Source organism: Tetrao urogallus (assembly GCF_951394365.1).
Source record: "Tetrao urogallus genome assembly, chromosome: 2".
Taxonomy (NCBI): domain Eukaryota; kingdom Metazoa; phylum Chordata; class Aves; order Galliformes; family Phasianidae; genus Tetrao; species Tetrao urogallus.
In genome coordinates this window covers 65,549,096-65,566,590 of record NC_136814.1, presented here as the reverse complement: position 1 = coordinate 65,566,590, position 17,495 = coordinate 65,549,096, and the positions used below count along the sequence as shown (strand labels likewise).

At 41.5% G+C, this 17,495-nt stretch overlaps 1 protein-coding gene across 1 annotated transcript in view; it reads right to left on the bottom strand.

Moving 5' to 3' along the window:
- METTL24 (methyltransferase like 24) overlaps positions 1-17,495 on the bottom strand; it is a gene marked incomplete at both ends in the record, with an annotated part of 44,351 nt that overhangs the window by 20,264 nt on the left and 6,592 nt on the right. The window contains 2 exons of the mRNA XM_079532638.1: positions 4,208-4,347; positions 6,877-6,975. Coding sequence (XP_079388764.1) covers positions 4,208-4,347; positions 6,877-6,975 — 239 coding nt within the window. The remainder of the gene's footprint in view (positions 1-4,207; positions 4,348-6,876; positions 6,976-17,495) is intronic.

Sequence of the window (17,495 nt, the reverse complement as noted above, 5' to 3'; positions counted from 1 at the left end):
ATAGGATTCAAGAAATCATTGCCACTGCAATCAGATATCTGGCCTGCAGGCACTCCCCACTGTCTGAAATATGATGTCCTCCTCACTGCTGCCCATACAGGTTTGTACCAAGCATGGTTGAAGTTATGTGCTAAACCTTAAACTTAATCAAAATTGTGCTGTTGGAAACACAAACATGTAGCACAGGAGAGGTAATCAAGTTTTTTTAATCAGTGCTTCAACCAGTTGTACTAACTGAGAATATCCACTCCATAGTAATAGCATGGCCTTTATCCACCAGAAACAAACCACTGCAGGGCAGTATTTTTCGATGTGCTGCCTCTGTGATCTGCTAGACAACACCACAATTATACTTAAGCATTTATCTTAAAAATTATTTGAATCTGAAATAATTCTAGCTAATTGCACCAATACGTGGAATGTGATAAATTTTACATCACACTATGCTAGGATATGACATTAAGCCAGCACTAAATGTTTTGCATAGATGGTATTTTGCTAAACTAAAATGAATTCAACTCCTGAAACAAAGTTGCAAAGCCGATATGATTTGGAAGTTACCAATCTGGCATCGCATCTGCTTTAACACTGACCAACAACACTGCCCCAAAAGCTTCTCCATTGAACTATTTTCTCCCTAGGAGTCCTGGGCAAGCCGAAGGATATAAAGACTGCAAGAACAGCACAACATACTTTTAAGAACAATCGTATTTCACATGATTCCAGCCTATGCAGATGTGTAGGAGAGAAAGAGAACAGTTTTCTTCTAATACACTCAAAATACAACAGGAAAAAAGTTCCAAAGTTAACCAAGTGAATTGGCACGTTTGTTTGCATACAGCATTCTACAGAAGGGACACAGATGAATGAAGACCAGTGTAATCCCTTTGGAATGAAAAGCTGGCTTCAAATGAACAAAATGCAAATTGTCTGGGACAAATACAGCATTAGAGCGATGAGCCTAGCACCAACCCATGGACACATGCATCCGTGACACACTTCTAACAGTTGCAGCTGGTGCAATCCAGAGGGCCAGATGCTTCCGATGCAGGCAGACCTCAGGCTAGCTTTGAGCAGATTGTTATTCACATGTGGACTGCAAAATGGTGCGAAACAGAACAAATAATAGTTGAGGGTGAAGAAAGTGCTGGTATATCTTCTGACACTCTGGCAACAGATCAAATTTATGCCTGAAGAGAGATCTAATCAATCACAAATGTTTATAAGACAAAATAAAGTCAGTCATCTCCAGAAGATTTGAAAAATGCAAGGCTCGTGTGTTATCTCACCAAGTGAGAACACAGCATGGGAGAAGTAAACAAATGAGGCTTCCTAAGGAAGACTTTGTGTTACTTGAAAAAGATAAATAAATAAAAGACGACGACCTTAAGAAACGTCACAGAAGAACAGAGAGGCCATCAGGAGGGACCAGCTGCTCTCTCCAGTAACATAAATCAAAAACGCTAGGGACACGAACCTGTTTTTCCTGCAAAACAGAAGACAAAACTCATCTCCAGAGACAAGGACTGCAGACTGACCTTGAAGCAGGGGTGAAGGTGAGCTTTAAAAGCATCAGAAAATGCATCCTGCAGATGGGCCCCACGCAAGAAGAGCACGCTTGTGTTCCCACAGCCAGTTCCCACGGGGTACTCCAGGTCCGAAAGGGACCACAGGACAGGGGTGTAAGAGCATCTATATTAGGGTCCAGCTTTCCCTTTCTGGTCTTACTGTTTTCTCTCTTTTTTTCTTTCCTTCAAAGACAGACAACCAAGTTCTGCAGCTCATAATAAAAAGAAGCATCCCCTGCCTGGATTCTAAAGCCCCTACACATTAAGAGCCTCTTAAAACAGGTTTCAAGTGGCACTGCAGTAAGACTCTTTAAACCTCAACGGTTACGTTTCTGATATCCTACTCATTTATATCAGGCAGCTCCAGTGCCTGCCTGTTGTGTCTGTAACAGACTTAGCTTAATCTAAGCAGATTTAGCACTAATAACTACAGCTCACTAATGCACACTGCAATTACATATCACACCAGGAAATTGTGCCCCCAAGCACAAACACTGCTGCCTTCCAGTAGTAGAAGCCACTAATGCTCATCTGAAAAAAACCTCTAGAAATTACAGACGCTCTCACTCCCATTCACAAGCAAGCTTCTCTACTGCATACATAAAGGCAACAACTATGCAGCAAGTTTTCTTCAATTTCTAATGATTTATGGATTTAATTCAGGATTCCCAATCACACTCACGCTGAACTTTCACATTTGTCCCACATCCATTCCTTCTGCTAAGAAGTTCTTTGTCGAGAGCAGCTGCTCCCCATTTGCTCTTTATGAAGTGTATGAGATAACAAAAATATTTAAAGGGGATTTCTGTCTTGCTCAGAACAAAATTATTTTTCTGCTTGTCATAAAGCTAAAGGAAGCGAGTCTGACGGAAGACTCATGCAGTAACAAGCTCCAAAAGCTGCAGAGAGAATTTGAAGGCTGAAAAACTGCTCCTCCTTAAGCCCAAATATTTCTTCTTTACTCTTTAGCTGCTTCACGAGAGACATCACAGCTGGTTATTTACTGCACGTGTTGTACCTGATGATTTATGGGAGAGACAGCATCAGTTTCAATCTCTGCTAAGCCTAATGCGCCACTGCTACAAAAGCCTGGCACTGGGGCTCCCTGTACAGTATCAAGAGCAGCTCCACATGAAATACTGGAATACACTCATTAGCTCAGGTTTGTTCACAACCATCAGCAAGTTATCTTATTGCTGGTCAGCTTTCTGTCAAACCTACATTTTCCAGAACGGATTAAATGAACTCTGCTTTGTGTCTGGCTAAATATCAATAAAGGCACTTTAGCACCAGAGCTCAGGTCCAATATTAATGAGCACGTAATATAGATGTTACCCTTCAAGTTAATTCCACTGAACAACGGGTACTTTGCCAAGACATTAAAAGTCAGCAGTCACATTAGACTTCCTCTATATTCAAAGGAAAGCTACAGCTGCCTCCAGAAGGTTGCTCAGCTTACCTGATTTTCCAACCAAATGCACCTCTCCCTGCACAAAACTGAAAGGAACCTGAAGCAATGTGCCAGTACTGCAGCTGAGCAGGTATAATCTGGACCTAAGTGTGAGATAACACAGGATCTCCCCAAATTTTCACAGCAATGGGAAAAACTGAGGCAAAAAAACCAAACACCTCATGTAAACCTATATTTTGCATTAAAACCAAGAAAGCATTATTTGAAATGGATTATAAAAAACACTCAGAAAGTAATTCCTCAAGAGGAGTTTGCTCTCTGTAGACAGGATTCAACCTAAGGGGTGTGGCACTGTTATCTGCTGTAGTAGTATTCAACAGGTATAGCTGAACAAGAGCTGAGAGCTCCACACTCTCTAACACCAACTCTCATAGCTCAGTATAAACAGCCTGTGCTGGCTCAACAGAAATTAAGTCTTCCAGCGCTCCCCAAACTAAAGCTGGCTCACAGGACCGCAAAGTTGTGTGGGGCAGCAGTACTGTGGCCACAGGTCCTGCTGACTGCCCTCCTGGTGCACCTGAGCACAATGCAAAGTGCCAGAGGCCTGACCCCTCATCCTTCCAGGAGGCAGAGGTATTAACGGCAGGGAAATAGGCTGCAGTTCTGTCAAGAGCAATGACTTCAATCTCAGGTACTGTAAACAACGTCCACACCAGAAACATTTTAAAATAAAGCCAACAACTGCTTTCATTATTATCACTTTGGCACACATCACCCCTGAAGCGCTCAGCAAACACACTCTCATATGGAAATGTACAGTTTCATCCCAGGGGTAGTTAATGAAGTTTCCTAAGTAATGCTGCTGAAGTACCTGGCAATTATGCAAGTCAATTCTGCTCAGGAAAGACGCTGCATGCTTCTCAGTTTATCTCACTAATTTCCATCTTCTTCTGCTGGAACTACCACTTGCTACTCGCCATCAGGCAATTTGGTTTCGTACTGTGCAGTACAGACAGAAAAGTGAAGGAAAATGAAGACCCTCCTGGAGAAAGGTTTCTCCCTAAAAAGACTTTACGTAAAGAAGCACATCAGCAGACAATAAATACACCCAAACAAAGCCAGTATTTTAACAGACAGCTTTGCTGCAACCGGTGCTGCATTTATAAAGCTTTTTTGACGCTAGAATGCATCACGGAAAGATCTGCTGCCTGTTAAATGGAGCACTTACCCCAGGGAATAGAGACGGCACTGCTTGTTTCTGAGCCGGTGGATGAGGCTAAACCTCTCATCAAGGCAGACTGACCAGGGCCTCTTCATGACTTCAGAGTTGCCCCTCAGGCTGCTCAGGTTCATGTGCTCACATGAAATCTGTTGAAATCAAAGAATGTTTCATCTTAAGGCTTACCCTTTAATTTTTTAATTTGCCTTCTGGGTAAAGAGCTGAGAGAAGTTTTGTTTAAATCTGCCTGTCAATCTGATGCACAGCTATGGAAACTCGAACACTTTTTTTCCTTGTTTGTCTGTTCTGCTTGGTGAAATTCAAGGCTTACATAATCCCCCAAAGAACAACGCAGTTTAAAAAGCAAATAATTAAGCATTAGTATAATGCCCTGAAATCAGTTTTCCTGAAAAGACATTATCACTGCATTAAAATGTTTATTTTTTTTTTCCCTTTCAAACTGTTTTGCAGGTTCTGCATTCTGAATCACGTTGAAATCCTGGCACAATTCAACACTGTAAGCACAGACTGCAGTGTCGCTGCAACGTATGCTGTACACCACACCTGCAGGGTCCTGGATTTCCCAAAAACATTTAAGCATGACCCTGCAACAGCCCCTATCCAATAACAAAGGGATTTTAGCAAGTGCTTAACTGAACTGAGGAGTCATAACATGTTTCTGCACTCTGCTGGCTTATGTTTCAAGAGTCTCAAGTTAGAATTAAAGTACTGCAAAAGGAAAAGGGATACTGAGCCTGCAGGAACCCAGCCAAGCCATCACAACTCACAGAAATTGTTCTCTGAACCCAGCACTAACTGTGCCTGCAGTGATGGGAGGCAGCACTGTCAGACAGCCAAACAAAAACAAACAAACAAAAATTGGAAATCATGACAGCAGAGACAAGAGCAGGGGTAAGAACAACAGCTGAAATCCAGCCTTTGCTATGGTAGGCAATCTCCACCATGTGCTTCATAATAAGTAAATAAAGCTCTGATTTTTTAAAGATGCTTAAGCTCTGACATATCATTATCTGGAGCATTACATTCACAGAACTGCAAGCTGCATCATCGCCTGCCTAGTCCAGCTTAGCTCCTAACTCTCATGGAAAATTCATAAAAGCTAATAAAGCACCTATTCATGCTGCTCTCGGGATTTACTAAATTTTAAGTGATGATTTGCACTGCGCCCCACTACTCATTTCCCTTCAGCCACATAACAACTGAAGAATAAACAGCACTGTGACAACAAGCATTAATTTCAAGACATGGAAGAATAACATGCTCTCTATGGAAAAATAAAAGATCCTGCAATGCTGCTACTTAATTGACTCATGAGCAATTTCAGCACTTAGAACTTGGAGTAATTTTAACAGCTCTTGACATTAAAATGAAAACTAAAATCAAAAGACCTGAACCCTATCTTTAGGACCATCACCCATCTGTTGTGTGATTTACAGATGCTGCAGCACAGAGCTGTGCCCTGTTCTCGGCTCCCACTCACAACTACCACCACATGTAAGGTGGTTTGTCTGGTCACCAGATACTGGCAAGAAAATGCTTCCTGTGGTCACACCTTGACTTGCTGACATGGCATCTCCTGATGTCAGCTGCACTGTGCTATGGCAAGAACCTGAACTTCAGCAGAGTAATTAGCTGATGCTTGAAAAGCAAGCAAAGACAACAAGTGCCTCTGCTCATCTATGCAAATGGGATCGCATTTCCAGAAATGTTCCTATCAGCCATAGTGCTACCCCTTCAGCTGTTAATCCTGCAACCTCTGCTAGGTCAGAAACATGCATTTCTTTATTTTTTACTTTTTTTGTTTTCACTTACACTTGTCCCAAGGGTCAGTTCTTCTGGGAATGAAAGTTCTTGATTACTGTGTCAGAATCAATAAATTCTCTGCTAACTGAAGTCCTTGTAGGTTTTGCCCCAACTAGTGGAATTTAGCAGCATCTGCCACTGTTTATTAAGTCAATGGGATGAGGGCTGATTTCAGCTTAATATGCCTCCTCAGCCTGAACTTCTGCACTATAAACCAAGCAGCTCAACGCAGGTCTCTTGCTGTGTTTTCTTGTCCCTGGTCCTCTCAGTGCCGGGCAGAGATGTCCTCTTCATGTTTCTGACCATTTTGCCAGGGGTATCATAAGCTGGAGGGTAAGACATTTCTCTGCTACCCTCTTAGGTACTAATTGTGGGTGGAACAGAATATTTTCAGACGTTTCAGGTGCGTTTACTGTCACAGCTTTGAAAGCATTACACTGACAAAGAAATTCTCTTATGAATGACATTTCAGTGACCTGAGGTTTTTTGCTGCTCTTCAGCGTAAATGATGGTGTGGTTAAATCTGCATTCAAGGGCTCATTACTGAATATCTAAAGCAACCACTCTGTGAGAAATGTGGCCTTCCAGTACTTCTTCTGCTTTTATTTTAGGAAATAAATTCACGTATCATACATGTTGTTGTGCAGAAGTGATGCTTCTACAAAGAACTCATATGGACACTTTCTATCCTGTGTTTTGACCTCTGCACTCATGTTGACCATCAGTGTGAAGTTGAACAACTTTAGAAATAAATTTCATATTCAAAAACAAGTGCAAAAAGAGTTTGGTGTGAGTTTAATTTCTTATATGTGAAGGAACAGACTGTATCAGACAGAACTGAAATAAAAACCTACTTGAGAAGTGCTAATGTACTTCAGGAACCTCAAAGCTTCATAGTTCAAGGAAGGAGTTGGACTTGCCCATGGCTGCAGTTCAATGTGCCACCTTGCAGTCTGCAAAGCAAAAATAAATACATAAATAAATTAAAACAAATACCTTAAAGGAACTGTATTAATTTCTTAGTACAAGCATAAAATACAAGAGCTAACAAATTAAGGAGATTCCATTTCAAATAAAATGTTTCCTAGGGGTTTGAGTGCGCTCGAAAGTTATTCCAGAATAAAGCAGCATATGAACTACTGTGAAAGAGCACCCAAGCATGATTTATCACAATCAAAAGCAGATGTAGTTAATTCAGAAAAAAAAAACAGCTCTTTACCAAAACACAAGTGTTGGCACAATTCTGGACAACCAGGTAAGTACTGGTTTATATAAACGAACAAGAGAAACAAAACTCTGAGTATCTAAATCCTCTAGTGGGACATCTAAAAAGAGTGAAATTTCTCCCTTGTATTTTGCATCTATATCCTCTCTCTGTCCACTGAAAGCAAGGTTTGTACCACAGCAGTAATCACCAAAAGAAACCTCACCAATCTCTTTCCTTTTTCAAAATCTAGACTCTTACAAAAAGAAAGCTTCTCACATTTTTTGAGAAAAGATCTCTTCATACCCCACACTTGACTGACGAGGTACAGCAGAATTCTTTGTTTTCCCAGAAAAATGCCAGTGTGGGTCCCTTTAGCCCTACAACTCCTTGTTTTCATAACGAGCTAGTTGTAGTAAATGGTCTCAGTACACCCCATGAGACCCATCAGCTCTGAACCTTGTGTACCTTGTCACTTTATGAAACAACACCTCCCTCTCAAAGTGGAACAGAAAAGGTCTTCCAGGGATGTGCTCTTATAGCAATAGGGCTCTCACACCCATCTACAGTATCTTCTCCAAATTCTGCCTGCTTTTGTTGTGCTAGGCAGTTCAGACATGTTACCTTTTGCCCTCATGTAGACAGAAATACAAGTGCAGTATTAAGTTGTACTGCATTAAGATTGATTTCTCACAATTCTTCATCCTTGGGTATGATAGCTCACTGCTATGGCTAGGCAGGTAGTGTCAAGCTTTCCTTTAATCAGTTATGATTAACTAAGCTTCCTTAATGAACAGGATGGGTGCTTTTTTTTCCCCCATAAAATTTATTCTAACATTCAATAAACTACAAGCTAAGCCACCTGGATGTAGCAGTGTCTCTACCTGAGCAGGGGATGACCAGATGGACCCAGAGGGCCCTTTTAACCTTGGCCCTTCTATGATTCTGAGGAAAAAATAAAAAAAAATAAAAAAAAAGAGGGTTCCCATGGGGCCTTATTTCCAAAGAAGCTCTGAAAAAAGAAAGGAAATAACAAATCACTGGCCTGAATGGAGTCAAATGGCAGAGGTGAGGAGCTCAGCAGCTCAGCCCAAGACCAGAGGGCTGGTAGGCAGCACTGGAGGGAAGGCAGCAGTCAGCCCTATTGGGAACCGTGAGCCTGGGTGATGACAGAAAGGACCTTCAGATACCAGGGAGGAACACAGAAAAGAAAAAGAGAAGGCAAACCCAGAAAAAGAGAAATGATAAAAGAGGACCATCAGACCAGATGGAGTTTGCCCTGAGCTGATACTATAAACTGGTATTTTTTCAGCCTAAGTAAACAGGCTGGAGCGAATGGCAGCCAGGAGGTCTGTCTGAGGTTTATTGTTCCTTCAGGGTGAGCTCTTTATTTTTTGTATTGTTATGTTTTGCTGTAAAGAGATGTTGAAAAGGATATTTAATAATTTTTTTTTTTTTTTTCCCAGAAATAGACAGAAATAGCATCTCCCACCCTGAAGCCTGCTGCCTGCAATAGCCGGGGGCTCCTACATCCTACACAGCACCATGCCAAATGCCAGAAAGCTCTGCAGCAACATGTACCCTGAGACACTGCTTTCAGACAGCAGCCTGCAAGCAACTAGCACAGCAGGAAGATAGGTGCACACTTGGGAAGCAGAAGTGTGTAATCTTTCAGAATGAGTCACATCGCACACGGCTGAATAACGTTTGAATGACAGAAATGCTGCTGTTTCAACAGGCTCGAAAGCTGAAAAGAAAATGAAGGCTGACAATCATTTTCAAGCAGAAGAAACCCCAGACACCTAAACATCTGAGGCCAGTTGTTCCACAATCTATTTGTATGAGAAGTACCTCATTAGGTAGCAGAAATACAGGGCAGCCAGTGTGAGAAGGGAAAAAAAAAAAAAAGCCTTTTAATTAATCACGAGTGAGGTTCTTTTTCCAACGAGTGAAGTATCAGAGAAGGACCATGGCTTACCCTCAGCTGCTAAAATTTTAAAGATGACAAACTGCCTTCCCAATGGTAGATCTCCAAAACTTATCAACAAACACACAAAAAGGGAGATAAAAAGCCCAGTGGCTTACTAAGTCAGTTACACACACACACACACAAACACACACACAAAATTAAAAAAAATCAACCTCTTTACAGTTAGGAACATCATACAAATGCTACTTCTGTGACTTATTAAAACAGAGTTCCCAACTCATGGCAATGCTTTGGAATAGTTTTGAAATGCCCCCCTTGGTCCCTGGCTTCTTGCAATGAAGAAGCCCATTTCCATTTGTTAATGAATACATCTGAGAGATCTGCTCTGACACCTGCTGAACACCCACACTAAGCAGTTCATTCATTACATTACAATAAGATCTGGAATGGTGGACGGGAATGAAAACAGAGCACACTTCTTGAAACTGGTCTCCTGCAGAGGGTAACCTGCTGACACTGACAACGCAGTACGGCCATGCCCAGGGCTGACCAAATGCCCTCCTGAAGCTGCTGTGCCCTGTTTCATCTGTAACCCTTGTTGAATTTTCAGCCTCTTCTCCAGCATTTGCTCCCTTGAACTCCACAAACAAAAGGTACTCAACCCCTCTGAACCAGCCGCTTTGGGAAGAACAGGTTTATTCCTGAAAAGTTACAATACCACTTAAAAATATCCTCCTAAATATCCCTGAAGCTTCTCTATACGTACGTTGTTTCACTTGTAAGCACATTACCTGAAGTTAACACTGTAATAAAAAAATCAGTCTTCAGACTTTACCACAAGCAATATGGGACAGCAACCTTCTCATTCTCTTATGTATAATGGGTATCTAAAAGATTTTACCCAGACTGATGCTCACATTTTCATGAGAAGAGATAATAGCATTAAGTCAATGCCACTGCTTTCTTAAGAAAGCTAAAGATCCATTTGAAGGTCTGATTTCTTTTTCCAATTATTTCACACATATGGACTGATATTTCCTTTTGACCAACCCGGCCAAAATCAGTGGTGATTTTTCCCTGCAGACCATTTATTTCCATACTTTTCTCCCTTATCAGCCATTGCAGCATTCATCTGATAATCCCCCAATGACCTGTACCATATGTAACAGTATCACTTGTCCTAAAATAATTTCAAATTACGATGGAAAGTTTAAATCAGCATGTGCAAAAGGACCACTAACTTCCAGGTGTAGAGCTGTAGGTTGACAAAATTTCTTGCTTTTCTAGCATTAACTTGAACACAGCAATGTAAATAATGATTTTTTTCCCAGATCAGTTGTAGAGTTTCAGTCCAGAAATTCAAACAGTCCACTCTTTTCCTTCCCTTGCATTTGAAATGGAATTTCAAATGCTTGCATTTGAAAGGGAATTAATCAGGAATTTATCTTGCTTTTATTATTGTTATTTTAAGGGCAATAACTCATTTTTCCCTTGTTTAAGATTCCTTCCTGTTTAGCAGTCCGTTAAAATACCAGCCATGTTTATAAACAAAAAGTTTGGAATCCCAGTGCCCCGCCAACAAGTCCGGTGCTTTCCATGAAGAAAGAAAAGACTTGTCAATGCATACGCTGCTGTCTTAAATGAGGGAAAAATACAAAACCCCCTGACTAGACAGCAATGATTATTTTTTTTTTTTTTAAAATCTGAGGCAGAACCAAATATGAACGAAAAGCACTCGTGGCAATAAACTCTATCAATAATCATAAATATTTTGCTAGCCATAGAAACAAATGACATACATTTCCATACATCTCTAGCTGTTCTGGCTTTACCTTGCAAGTCACTATGCTTGCCCCTTTTGGAAGGATACAGCTGAACAATTTTTGCTCCCGGGTGAAATTTTGCAGGTTTTTGTTTTTAATTCTCTTAAGAAGCAAGGATTCAAATTGCAAAGTGTCAGGTAATTACAAAGCAAACACATATTTAGTGGATCACATTCCTGAAAGCTACAGAAGACTGCCTCTATACACGACTGACTGGGTTGAGGCATCTTCTGCAGGCTCTCTCTGAGTATGTATGCCTAAGGCATACAATTCTAAGGGTTTTGGTGTTTTCAATACAAGTGTTCCTGGCGCAGTGAAAGCTCTGTGTGGCAACCCAGCAGTGCATGCTGGCTGTATGGCACGTGTCAGCATTTGCAGGAGATACGTACCCAGCAAAGCAAAGCCTGCTGAGATGTGTGGGAGGGCAACTGAAGGTGAGGGCAGCCAAACCTGGTACACTGCTCCTCATTCTAACAGCAGTGTAGCTCTTGCAGCAGCAAATGATCCCCGAAGAACTCCCACATTCTTGGAGGCAATTAGCTGGTTGACTACAGGGGAGAGCCAGGAGCGAAAGAACGCACATTGCAAGGACAACCTGGGACCACACTCCCACGGTCAGCTGGAAAGCTGTTATTTGACAGGACAGATGAGGCAGACAGGCTCTTTAGGGGCGTGATTCATCTCACTATAGAGTAGATGTCTAAAATAAGAAAGATGAATCACACACTGGAAATCTCCATTTCTTTCCACTAATTGCAAAAGCAGTGTAGAGGACTGGCTGAGATGAACCCACACCATAGACATTTAACATCAGAGATGAGGAAACCTAGATCAGACCCTCACACACACAAAAAAAAACTATAGCCTTTTACTTTATAGGGCTGTGACCACTCTTTAGTTGCAAATCTGACCTATTGCTTCATTGCAATTTTTTTTCTTTTTTCATTGCACTTTACTCTTCAGTAAGTCTGAATAGCTCCAAATGTCAAGCAAGATGTGACACAAGTGAAAAAACTCCAGCTCAAACCAGAGGTGTCCATAGGAAAGAACAAGTGTGTCTCAGCCTTAGCACAGACCTCCTTCAGAAAGACCCTTGGGAAAGTTCTCTTTTACTGAATGGTAATCAGCATTATATTCAAGGTGCACAGGATGTACAACTGCATAAATATACTACTCTGTATCATTAATGTAGAAGTAGTTGGTTTAGCACAGGTTCAGTAAACTACAATTTAAAATACAGGCTTCTAAAGTGACTGACTCACATTTAAGATTGAGTGAATTTCCAGCACAGCTGCATGTCTAAACTATATATTTTTTTTAATATTAGTATTTTCTATTTTTCTTTGCAGTTTGGCTTTCTTAAAGCAGAGCTTTTCACCAAGGAAACCATTCTACAGAAACCTCACCTAAAGCATGAGGCATCTTGAGTGCTGCAAGCAAGCACAGCTGGCATCTGATTCTGCAACACTGAAATTGAGAATTTCCATTCCAACAGTGAAATTTTCAAGAACTACATGAGCTCCACAATGAACTGCAAAGAATTCATAAAGAAAAATATTTCTAATTCCCTATTTCTATCTTCATTTCTTTTACATTTTTTTGGAGTTTACCTAAAGCAGAGGCATCTCTGACAGCACTACAGGCAGGCACACAGCTGTCACAGTAGCCAGACACAGAGGAATTGCTCTGTTCCCTGTTGGTACCAACTGCATGCTGTGCAACAAGTTGACCACATACAGAGTCCATCCCACAGACGGGCCCCAGTGCCATCAAACTGATGTGCATTATCCTGAAATTTGACCACAGAAAATCAAACTGAAGAACAGAAGTCTTGCGCCACGATGAGCAAGCAATCTAATTAATAGAGGCAGGTTCTCCCCTGCAGCAAGGCCACTTATGAAATTAAATCCTGCTAATGGAAAATGGCAATGTGACAGAAGCGCCTTCTGCATTAATAAGGAGATGTCTTAAATTTAAATGAGGTTTTGACACAACTTGTGCGTGAAAAATTTTAATACCCAGAGGTGTTCATGTGCCAGGTTGGGTGTGTTTTTTATTACACCAAAGAGGGATCCCCTAGGATGCACCTGGCTTTCCCTCACCTTCTGGGCACTATCCCCTCCCACAGGGTGCTGCTAACTCTGCTTGCTGGTGGCAGAGTCCACAGGCAGCTCCGAGTGTCACCCCATGGCTTGGCTTGACAGCCCACCAGCAGCGCTCACTTGCCAGGCCTGAAGCTTGCACTCAAAGAAGTACAGAAGTACAACTTCTGTGTTCTGTAAATGCCCCAGGCCTGGCAAGGCCAGCATCTCCCACAGCACATGGAGGCAATGTGTGCCCCAGGGCGCATCCCAACTCCACGCTCTCTCAGGCTCTGCTTTTAACTTTGCACCTTTCCCACCAAAACCAGCACCTCATACAAAAAGCACATATCAAGCAAAGAAAGAAAATAAGAAAAAAAAAAAAAAGATGCTTGGCACCAACATTAAGTAATTGAATTTATACTGCTCAAAGAATTAGAACATGGCTTTAGGAAAGCAAAGAGGCCTTTCCAAAGCTAACAAGGCAGGGCTGGATGTATTGAGGACTAAGTGACTAATGCTTTACTGAATCTAGCTTGAATCCCTGGCTTCAGCAGGACACAGGTGTTGGGAAGCAGCTTGCCAGCCCTCTGTAAACCCAATTGCAGACCCAGGCTCTGGCTGCACACCTGCAGGAGGCAGGGAGCAGGCCCACAGCTGACAGAAAGCTTCCAGAGCACCAGCCGAAATTTCATTTTGTAGGCACCCACAAATTCAAGAATTGCTGCATCTAATGTATTCCTTACATAGCATAGCAATTGGGACTTTGTTGTTATGGTGGGGGGGGAAAAAAAAAAAAAAAAAAAAAAAAAAAACCACTAATAAATCAGGCAGCAAAATTCTAGCACTATCCAGTGGCTGACAGAGTGGTAACTCATCCGAGGGAGAGGAGACCAGGAGCTACAACGGTCTGAAATTTATGGAAGCAAATTCTCAAAACTGCTTAAGCAGCCTAATAGTTAATCAAGTGAATTATCTGCAGTGCCTATGTGCCAGCACTTAAGGATAAGGACAGCCAAGAACAGATACAGCAATCACTGGCCACTGCTTCTCACATTCAGACTTCTGCTAAGCAGAATCAAGACTTGACTGCTTTAAAGGAAGTTCTTTGGTGGAAAAAATATGAGGTGTCGTAAACCACACAATGGAGGAGAAGAAAAAAAAGCTATTTTCCCCTAGGCTGGCTTCATCTCAATGTTCAAAACACCACCCACAACAAACAGACTTTATCAGTAAATATTCAGCTAGCCAGATAAGCTGAGTTTATTTTGTGCAAATTCCAGCACTCTAATCATGATGTAAAGATTGGGATGTCTCTAGCAGCCTATGCACTGGCTTCAGCAGGCTTTGCCTGAGGCTAAGGACTGGCCAAAAAAAAAAAAAAAAAAAAGTTATTAAAGTAAAAATGCTTCCACAGGAATAAGAGTGTTTCACACTTGCACAGCTTTCTCCCTCTTCCAAGTGGAGTGCAAATGTCTAAAAGGAAGTGATCCATTCACCTCCTAGCCTAAAGAGCAATTCAGAGCATCAGAAAACTCCTCCACCACCAGCCTGCGGTGGCAATGCATCCACACCAGTGGAAGATCAGTAGATCTGTATAGTCCTGAATTCAGCCCTGAATTTCAGCCATAAAATATGTGACCATGGCCATGGCCATAAGCAAAACATAGGACCCACTCCTACTGGTAACAAGGATCTTCTGTGCCTAGGAAGAAGGAGAGGGAACTAGCTGGAACTGGACATTTGTAATATGATAAAGTAAACATTCTAACAGGCAGGTAAACTGAAAGGTTGCAGGACTTCTGCAAGCATTTAGATTTTACAGCTTAAAATCTTAGAAGAGGCAGACACACAGATGTGACAGGGACCTAAGGGCTTCTGTTCCCCAACAGACAACCTGTTCACTTGATCATACTGGGTTTTGCTGGGCAGCCAGGGAAGACTAACAGCCTAACTTCAATTCTGTCTTCAACAGCTTCTTATTTCATGCATGCATTAGTTAATAAAACAAGATAATGGAGCCCACTAGATTGAAATGCACACTAGCCTTAGATGTCTACATATTCTCTTGCTTGTTTTTAATGTGATTATAGCTCCAGGCAATGGAGAGTAGTCTACATAAAAGTCTTTCAAAGAAAGCAAGGCCATGCATTGGGCAACCAGTTCCCTCTACCTAGAAAAGGAATGAGAACTGGCTTACAGGTTGCTAAGAGTTTAAATTTAAGATTTCACATTTATTTCTCAATTTATAAGAAGGAAATCAAGCTTCTCTCAGAGCACATAATTTTAAAATACTTTTTGTTCAAGATAAGTAGGCATAGACCTAGATGCTATAAGATCACAGAAGACGCGCTTGGGCAAATTTGCACCATTCTTTTCAGCGAAGGACATCTTCCAATGTCTTATCACCAATTCTAAGCACTGCACAGATCATAGTACTAATCAGCTATGCAGTTTGAGCATGAACTCCTGATGTACCCAGAATTCCCATGGATTTCATAATGAATAACAATTACAAGATCAAACCGTTAATCAAGACATCTAACTAAGGAGAAACATATCAGCTCAGCAGCAGCCAATTGACACATAATTGCTTCTTGTTTAATTTTCTCAAAAGAGTGAGGGAAAATGAACAAGAGACTACTACTTTGCCCTATTCAAGATGAAACAAAGTTCACTGTCTTTGAAATTTCCAGTGCTGGAGAACATAAATGAGCAAAGTCCAAACTGAGACACATGAGAACTAACTTAGTTTATCATTTCTTTGTGGCTTTTTTTTTTTTAGGTCTCTATCCACCACAAGTGCTGCTAACTCTGTAGGAAGCATCTCAACTGATTCTTATCATTTTAGGCCTTTAAGTGGCAAATAATATTTAAAATTACATGTTGCATCAGTAGACATTGCCATCTCTTCTCCCTAGCATTTCAAATACTGTCTCTTTGTAAAATATGAAAGAGGATGCTAAATAAAGCTCACCAGCTTTCAAGCTCCCGGTTATTTGGCTTAGCAAGCCATGACAAGAACGAGGAAGAGGGCTGGGAATGGACAGGGCCAGAAGGGGATTAAAGCAGCAAGGGATCTGATGCTAGGATGTTTGTGTTCACTGGCTATAATATAGTTTCAAGTGCACCCATTTCCCAGCCACTTCTAGCCCCACTACATCATCAATACATTCTTCTTTGCTTAATTTCTGTCTAGGTTAATTTTTCCCAGTCTGTCACAAAGCAAACAAACAAGCAAAAAAGCACATGACTTTTTATCTCATCAAAATCAGCCCTAAGAACACTGAGCATCCCTTATTGGAGGGATATCCCTAAGAGATATGTTGCCTAGCTAGCTCATCTAAGGCCCTATCTTGAGAAGCTCTGCAGGCTGTTTTTCACACCTCAAGAAGGGCAGAGAGTTCCATTCCTTTAGTCAGCAGGAGCCACAAGATCAGTTCTGGAAACCATCCAGGATTTTGTCATTTCCAGAAAGATAAACAGCAACACACCTAAAGCTGCAGCTCAGATCTTGGGCCCATGAGAACCTAATGAGGTTCAATAAGGCTAAGTGCCTTCCACACAGAGGGCGGTGACACACTGGAACAGGTTGCCCAAGGAGGTTGTGGATGCCCCATCCCTGAAGCAAATGTGAGCAGGTCCCTTGTTAAACAATCTCTTGGTTAGCTCTTTCCTCAACAAGTATATAGAACCAGAGATTTTGCATCTAAATTTAAGGCAGATGGATCCTCCCAAGGGTCTCTCAGATTTGGGTTTTGTAAAAACAAGACAGCTCTCTGCTACCGAATTTCAAAGAGCACTGCAAAGCCATTTTCTTCCCATCTGCAGAACATATGGGGAAAACAACAGTAATGAAAGAGACTTCTGTACACATGATAACCGTTACTGGAACTACCACATTCATCATTACACAAAGACGCAAGAAAAGGTTTATTTACTGTATTTACAAATGTGTCATGGAGGACATAAATTATAGGAATAGTTCTTAAATATTGGAGAGAAAAAAAAAAAAAAAAAAAAAAAAAAAAAAAAAAAAGAAAAACACACACCAAGATGTTCCTGCAGAGCCAGAGAGCTTTCAGGTCCAGGATTTGCAACCTGCACTCTGTGAGGTCAGCAGTCACCCACAGCCATCCCATCAACCCCGATAACAGGGTCTGAACAAGCATCAGCTGGAGCCCAAGCCAGCAGCAGATCTGGTAGAAAGGCTGACAGAGACAGGACAGAAAGAGATCAGGTGAGAGGAATATACACGTCCATTTCATAGGAGCCAACATCTTTTATTCACAACTGCGTAAGCAGCTGGAAATGTTGCAGCCATCTCCCACTGTGGACATGGTATTATCACAAGAGTGAACTCAAAATCACAGCATCTGCTTGTGCCACCCAGGGCTTCAGTTGATTTGCACCTGGTGTCCGTTACACTCCAAAG